The 8106-nt window shown below is 46.0% G+C and overlaps 1 protein-coding gene across 1 annotated transcript; it reads left to right on the forward strand.

The window, feature by feature from the left end:
- The first annotated feature begins 1266 nt into the window (after positions 1–1266).
- Positions 1267–7724, forward strand: LOC123447590 (ATP-dependent DNA helicase DDM1-like). Its single transcript, XM_045124200.1, has 14 exons — positions 1267–1568; positions 1752–2117; positions 2207–2311; positions 2873–3219; positions 3291–3477; positions 3572–3747; positions 4693–4949; positions 5049–5153; positions 5247–5341; positions 5463–5582; positions 6450–6569; positions 6784–6882; positions 6999–7100; positions 7179–7724. The coding sequence occupies exons 1-14, from the start codon at positions 1389–1391 to the stop codon at positions 7398–7400; spliced, it is 2481 nt and encodes an 826-aa protein (XP_044980135.1). The 5' UTR covers positions 1267–1388; the 3' UTR covers positions 7401–7724.
- Positions 7725–8106: the final 382 nt, after the last annotated feature.

The raw sequence follows: 8106 nt of genomic DNA on the forward strand, positions 1-8106 counted from the left end.
CTCTGGTTCGCCTCTCACGATAAAAACGGTTCACGAGCGTGGGGTTCTGGTGATGTAAAAAGAGGTACATTTTGATCATGTATAATTTACTCGAAGGTCAATTTGGTAGCGGATCAGGGTTTTGATGCTTCAAACAAAAGACGCGCACGTGATAGCAGCATGGCACATCGGCACGGGAACCCATGGATCATTAGCAGAGTACAGTACATCGGATTGTTTTTTTTACCGCAAGACCATACACACGGTGGCGACCACGAGCCGACCTGCCATAGATCCTGGCTTTTCCGAGCCCTTTCCCAACGGTCAAAAACATAACTCCGGCCCGGCGCAGCCACCGAAGAAAACAAAATTTCATCAAACAATTCGAACGCCCAGCCAATGCCGTGCTACCGCAGCAGCAGCACAAGGCCCGCACAACCCGCGCCCCCCCCCATCCACGCACACACCCGTTCCACCGCAGACCAGCACAACCTTCACACCCGGCCCCATCACGCAGTGACACGCGGTCCACCAGACCGTGTCCATCCGAACAAAGACGGGTCGGTTCGTGCCGTCCCCTCGCTCTGCAAACCGCAGGGATCGAGGCAGTCCGCAGCGGGGGCCCGCCTCCCGTTTCCCGGGCCACTTTCCCGAACCCACCGAGATCTACAGCCCGACAGGTGGGGCCGGCACCCAGGCTGGCCCAGACGTCAGCCGCGTGCTGACCACGATCCCGTCGGTCAAGCGAGCGAGAGAGAGAAGCCCCGGCCGCCTCCCCGTATTTTCAAACTTCGAACGGCCGCCCGCAGCGCGCGAATTTACCAGGATGCCCCTCGTGGCAGAGCCGGGCAAACGAGAGGGGGGATGCCACTGGTGGGTGGCAGTCCCGTGAATCTCTCTCTCCACGAGGGCATGGAGTTTCCCTAAACCCTCCCTCGGTTTCCCGCCTGAAACCCTCGCTATCGGCGCCACCACCCACCCCTCCCACCTGCGCAGACCGGTTCCCCCGTGGACCAGCGCGAGACCTATGGCTCGGCCCACCGCTCAGTGACCAGTGTCCACCGAACCGGGTCTATGTAAAAACAAACGTCCGTACCACCCCACTCTGCAGGGTTCCAGAGCCCATGCCCCCATTCCCCTGGCCACCTTCCCGATTCACCGCGACGTGCTTGAGTATTCCTCACCGACGTGTGGGGTCAGGAGTGTTGTGGACCCGAACGTCAGTGGCAGGTCCTGGCCCAGCGCGCCGTGCTTGTATCTCGGCGAGGGAGGAGCCCCACCCTACTCCCCCTCAGTAAAAACGCGCACAGCATCCTCCGGAAGCGCTCCTTCCTCCGTCGCCGCCGCCACTCCCTCTGGTCTCCACCACCGCCGCTCGCCGCCAACTCCGCCGCAGCAGGGACTGCTGCATGACGCCTCGGCCCCACCGACACTCGGCGACGTCGCCGCCTGTTGCCGCCGCGGCCGAGATGGTGGTCGCCAGGGCGAATGGGGCGAAGAGGGAAGCAGCCGCCGCCGCCGCCGCCGCCAACACCACCGCTGCCGCCGACGCCGACCCAGATTCTCCTATCTCCGTTCTGGGGGAAGAGGTGATCCGCTATTAAAACCTTCCGATTTAATAGAGATGTCTAGGTGCATTCCGTTTCCTATTTCCCCCTTTTTCCCCATTGAAAAAAAACATCCCCTTTCGTTTCGTCGATGCGATTTGTGTATCTTGCTTGTTCCGGTTCTCGATCCATTGGCCTGAATCTGATTATGTTGTGCAAAAATAGAAAATGTCCGGATCCAAGGATGGGAAAGCTGGCGAGCTCAAGGCCAACGGTGGCGAGGCGCATCCCATCGACGGGGCGCTGAAGGCTGAAGAACTGCTGCTCAACTCTGTCAAAGAGGAGACATCGTTTGAGCTCGTGGCCAAGAACGGCGATACCTCTTTAATCACAGAGGTGATGACCAAGGAGGAAGAGGAGATGTATCAGGCCCGGATTAAGTTAGAGGAGGAAGAGGAGGCCAGAAAGAGAGAGGAGGCCGCGAGGCAGGCCTTTGACCCAAAGGCAAAGTTCAACAAGCTGGATGAGCTGCTGACACAGACACAGCTCTATTCTGAATTCTTGCTTGAGAAGATGGAGCAGATCACAGATGTACGCGCCCCCTTACTCTTTGATGACCATTTTTGGTCTCTTGCTAGTTATTTTCCCTTGTTTGCTAACAATGGTGGTGTGGCCTGTAGGTTAAGCCGACTGCTGTTGAAATTAAAGACGAGGAGGAACCCGTGGAAGAGCAAAAGAAAGGACGTGGCAAAAAGAGGAAAGCGGCCAAGGCACAGTACAATGACGTGAGTTCAGACTTCTAGATCCTCTGCTTCATAAATACAGTTTTACTATGTATGCTTTGGTTGTCGTCTAGATTATGCAAATGTCCTGTCTGTCATACACTATCGCTTCCTGCAGTATGATATGTTAGTCCGTCCGGATTACCTGTTCAATGGGTTTAAGATTAGGAAAAAGGCGTGTTGCTGCTTGAATGATTCTAGATGGGGGTGCTTGATATCATAATGTCCACTCATCAACGTTTCCTGGCTTCCTTTTCATCAGTAGCATCCTTCTTACTGAAAGCACGCAAATCTCTTATTTAAAAGGGTTGTTCAAGATTTGTTGCAGCATAGCTAGAGTTGTTTACACATTGGAATACTGTTCCACGGTTTAAATTACTTTGACATGGACTTGTTGATTTCAGTTGAATACCATTCATTTTATTATTTTCCTGGAGATGACACATCATTCTGAGTGGATAATTTGTTCTATCGTTAGTTAGAAAAATATATAGGAAAAACAATTCATGTTCATCGATTAGACCTTATGTTGTGTCTGACTACTGATGATGAAATGTTGTTCAGAAGAAGGCTAAAACTGCAGTGGCAGCCATGCTTACAAGATCTCGTGAAGATCGTTCTGCTGATGATGGTACTCTCACGGAAGAAGAAAAGTGGGAAAGAGAGCAAGCCAATCTTGTTCCATTGTTGACTGGGGGAAAGTTGAAATCTTACCAGATAAAGGGTGTTAAGTGGCTAATATCACTGTGGCAAAATGGGCTGAATGGGATACTTGCTGATCAAATGGGCCTTGGGAAAACAATCCAGACAATTGCATTTCTTGCTCATCTTAAAGGGAATGGTCTGCATGGTCCATACATGGTTATTGCTCCCCTTTCCACCCTGTCAAACTGGTTGAACGAGTTAATGAGGTAAAGCATCCATAGTTGTGATCCACTGTGTTTAGTTTGTTTGGTAGCTTATGTGGAATACTTGATTTCAGGTTCACTCCATCTCTAAATGGTCTGATTTATCATGGAGATAAAGCTGCTCGGACAGAGCTAAGGAGAAAATACATGCCCAAAACTGTTGGTCCTGATTTTCCGATAATAATCACTTCATATGAGATGGCCATGTTTGATGCAAAGTTTCTTGCTAATTATAAGTGGAAGTATGTTGTTGTAGATGAGGTAATTGAATATCACATGATCTGAATTATTGTCCTTTTATATTTCTCTCTCTTCCACATGTATTTATATGTTGGCCGGATTATTTTTGTTGCAGGGGCATCGGTTGAAAAATACGAAGTGCAAATTACTGAGGGAGTTGAGGCGCATTCCAATGGATAACAAGCTCCTTTTGACTGGAACACCTCTTCAGAATAATCTAGCAGAGCTGTGGTCGCTATTGAACTTCATTTTGCCAGATATATTCTCATCCCATGAGGAATTTGAGTCATGGTATGAACCATTGCCTACCATTTACTGCCATTTTTGTTCATTAGTCTTTGTATCCTTGAATTACTTTTATTTCCAGTTAACTAATTTCTGTCCCATGGTCTTTTGTTTGCCTTTTATAGTTATATTGTTGTAATTATATAAGTTACTGGATTACCCAATGTAACATTTGTCTAGCTTTCAAAAGGTTTAGCTTTCTAACTGCCTGAATGATGTACTGATAGTCAATAAATATATGTATCTAACTGAACATATATGGCATTTGTCAGGATTCTTGGAAGTATCAATGTTTGATCCTTACATATAATGGTTCAATGCAAACGAAGCTGTTAAATTTAATTAGTCGAGATATCAATTTCCCAGTACAAGCTAAACTGTAGTAATCTGGCAGGGGCACCACCCATTTATTAAGAAGAATATATAAATTGCTGGGCACAATGGTGGCATTGTGGGCCAGGACAATTACAACCCTCACGGATTACTCCCAAAAACGAGGGATTACCATAGGCCACAGTGGGCACCACCAGGGCTCTGGCTGATTCCCTCATGCTCCAGAGCAGCCATTTCTTGTTATCCAGCTCTGTATACGGTTTTGTAGATCCTAAGGAGCTTTATTTGATGAGCATCTGCAATGGCAGACACATGTTATGACATTTCATCTTCCTGATTTATGTTGAGTACCTGACACAGAAATGCCATGTCTGTTAATTTGTGTATTTAAATTTTGGTTGAATTTTATATTGTTCTATTTTTATGTTGTCTGTTAATATGTTCCGTTTGCTCGGATGTATAGCGATGGATAAATTAATATGGATTAATTATTTATAACTATTCAGATGGTCCCTAAACATGTGATGTTTTTGTTATACAGATAGTGAATTTTCTTCTTGAGTACTTTATGTATAATTGTATTAATATTGCCATCCGCTGATGGTAATTGTTTTACAGGTTTGATTTTTCTGCGAAGGCTGATGAGGGACTAGAGGAAGAAACTGATGAGAAGAAGAGAGTCCTTATTGTCTCAAAGCTTCATGCTATTTTGCGCCCTTTCCTTTTAAGGCGGATGAAGGAGAATGTAGAACACATGCTTCCACGAAAGAAAGAGATAATCATATATGCTAACATGACTGAACATCAGAAGCAAATCCAGAGTCACTTGATTGAGGAGACATTTGACGACTACTTGCATGAGAGTGCAGATATTGGTATGCATGTCTCATGCATGTCTTCCTGCATACTTGTATAGTCCAATCTGTGCAGAAGAAAATAATATTCTAATCTGACACGTTTCTGCTTTATTGTAGTTTTGCGAAGGCCCGGCATCAAAACAAAGCTAAATAATCTACTCATTCAGCTGAGAAAAAATTGTGGCCACCCTGATCTTTTCCATTCTGCTTTTGACTCAAACAGTACGTCGTCTCATTGGACATGTCCTATTTGCATGCTCTATTTGATTGTTTTATACCTTTATCTACACTGTCATTAATTTTCTCTCTTTGCAGGTCTCTATCCACCTGTTGATAAGCTTATGGAACAGTGTGGCAAATTTCAGCTGTTGGACAGGTTGCTGGATGCTTTAATCAAACGAAATCACAAGGTTGGGGGTTATCTTCTTGTTCCATAGTTTTCATATGCATTTCAATAGATATGTCTGTGGCACATGTTTCATGACGTCTATTTTTCATATCTGAAATATAGTTCAATTGATATATTTGTAGGTCCTAATATTTTCGCAATGGACAAAGATCTTGGACATCCTTGACTATTATTTGTCTGAGAAAGGCCTGAAGGTTTGCCGGATTGATGGTAGTGTTAAGTTGGAAGACAGGAGGAACCAGGTAATGTGGTAGGCCCTATTTATCATATGTATGCTTGTGTGCTCTGAGATAACTACTACTACTAACTAAACATTAGATGTCATGATTAATTTAGCATCTAGCTTGACTACTAACTGCGCTTAGAATCAAGACTAAGTGTGCTCTGAGATTACTAATTGATGGTAATGTTAAGTTGATTCATGTCATGATTACAGTGCACAATACCCTTTGCATAGGTAAGAAACATAGCTGACAAACCATATCTCTATTTCAACTTACTTTCCCAACAATACGGCCCTTGTCCATATAGAGCCGATATCCCTATTCAGTTGACTTGTGCTATGCGCGCAAATGCCAGTCTAGATTCTGGGCACAAATATGTAATACCAGGATCATGTTAATTCAACACGTCCACCTGAGTTGGTTCCCAGGCACTGCCATTTTGCCTGGTTGTTTCCTGAATATATGTAGAGAACTGCAATTAGCAAATTTGTTGGCTAGAACTAGTTAAAAAAAATCTGTGCTAAGTATCTCACTGCAAGGGAAACAACTGACTAATTTGTTAGCTAGTTATAAGAATGGATAGCCATTCTTTACCCTGTTCCACACCGGTTCAGCAAAATATTGTTTGCTACATAATTTTAAAAGGATCAGCAGTTCAGCACCCAAGTTGCTTCCATTTTGCCTATGCGGTGCCCTGATATATGTATACTTTAATGAAGGCAAAATGGCTATTGTTGTGGAACCAATTGTGTTCTGAACCATAGCACGTTCCTTTATATTGCTTTTTTTTCTGTTACATGTTACCCTTTTCTGTTGGATAATTGATGCCTCTCCACGGGTCTTGCTATCTCACTCTATATTTGGTTTCTTTTTTTCCTTTGGCAGATAGCAGCGTTTAATGACTTAAACAGTGGTATGAATGTATTCATTCTCAGCACACGTGCTGGCGGGCTTGGTATCAACCTTACTTCTGCTGATACTTGTATCCTGTATGATAGTGACTGGGTAAGTTTCTATCTATCTGGAGAGTTTGTAGTTTTTAGTAGTCCAGATGAATTACTCTTATGGTGTTATGAAGTGTAGTACATTAGAATGCCTTGTTTGAATATTTCATCTCTCCTTCAGTTTTTTTTTGGTAGCTTTGCTCCTTGGTACAATGCTTGCTGTCAGATAGCTTTCATTGCTGTTATAAGCTGAACATTTTTGGTTTGTTGTGCAGAATCCTCAGATGGATTTGCAGGCTATGGATCGATGCCACCGTATTGGCCAAACACAGCCAGTTCATGTTTATCGGTTGGCGACATCCAATTCTGTTGAGGTATGGGTGATGCTCAACTTCTCAATGTTATGGATTGATGCCATTGGATCGATGACCTCTGGACCCCTGCTTGGCCACATTTTGTGGTACCGATGGTCATCTTCTCATTGTTGCAGGGACGGATTATCAAGAAAGCTTTTGGAAAGTTGAAGCTAGAGCACGTCGTGATTGGGAAGGGACAGTTCCAGCAAGATGCCGCGAAGCCTAATGCCTTAGATGTAAGTAAACATTTCTGCCCAGCCTTCTACTTGTGGTCTAACAAATACTTATATGTTTTTCTTTTGTTGAAAATGCAGGAGGGAGAGCTGCTGGCGCTTCTGAGGGACGAGCAGGACGAGGAAGACAGGATGATCCAGACAGACATCAGCGACGAGGACCTCCTGAAGGTGATGGACCGGAGGGACCTCACCGGTGCGCGTGCGGCTGCTGATGCCGTCCCGCACTTCCCCCTGAAAGGGCCTGGCTGGGAGGTCGTGTTGGCTGCTGGCGGCGGCATGCTCTCGACGCTCACCAGCTGAGCCAACCTCGTGCGGGCGGCAGGCCTGGCGCCTGACGACCACACCGACACCCTCCAGTGTTTTTGTGTTCGCCGCCTGTGTTTTTGTGACATGATGTGGACATGTCAAAGGCCTATCCCCCCTAAGTAATTATGGACGACAGGGCGTTGCAGTGTATACCGCACCCCCTAGATTAGGAGCTGATCGATCCTTTGGCGAGCTGTGTTGCGATGTAACTCGAGCTCGTGCCTTCATCCAAGGCAACCACCCTAGTAGCTATGTTAAGACTGTTATGGTAGTAGTAGTCTGCTGAAGGAGTCTGGAAATGAGACTGTTACTCCAGTATGCAATGCTGTGTCTTTTCTTGGCGGTGACTTGGGGCATTGTCGGCGCTTGCATTGAGGAGCCCCAGAATCGTTGCACTGAAAAAATGAACTGCGCGCTGCTTAGTTTCACTGTAGAGTTGGGAGCTGAAGCATTTCCGAACAGGTGCTTAGCCGCCAAGTCGTTTGAAACAAAAAATGCGTCGGCGGCCCCAAGGCAAACCCAGTTAGCTGGGGGAGCATCTGGGCCGACTAAAATAGCCGGAATGCAGGCGCTCTGTCTCTTCCTTCATGCATGCACGAACACGGGTTCTGGGGACACAACGAGTGAAAAATTTGCCCACGCTCTTAGTCATGTTGTGTGCTTGGTCGAAAGCGGTTTTTTACTTTCAGATCTATGTGTG

The sequence above is a fragment of the Hordeum vulgare genome, chromosome 4H (assembly GCF_904849725.1).
Source record: "Hordeum vulgare subsp. vulgare chromosome 4H, MorexV3_pseudomolecules_assembly, whole genome shotgun sequence".
NCBI lineage: Eukaryota > Viridiplantae > Streptophyta > Magnoliopsida > Poales > Poaceae > Hordeum > Hordeum vulgare.

What these genes read in the sequence shown, in the direction of transcription:
- LOC123447590 (XM_045124200.1), top strand. Translation starts at nt 1,389, where the DNA reads ATGACGCCTCGGCCCCACCGACACTCGGCGACGTCGCCGCCTGTTGCC. An exon ending in AGTATGTTGTTGTAGATGAG is followed by an intron (nt 3,478 to 3,571) that starts GTAATTGAATAT and finishes TTTTTGTTGCAG; the next exon opens with GGGCATCGGTTGAAAAATAC. An exon ending in GCATGAGAGTGCAGATATTG is followed by an intron (nt 4,950 to 5,048) that starts GTATGCATGTCT and finishes GCTTTATTGTAG; the next exon opens with TTTTGCGAAGGCCCGGCATC.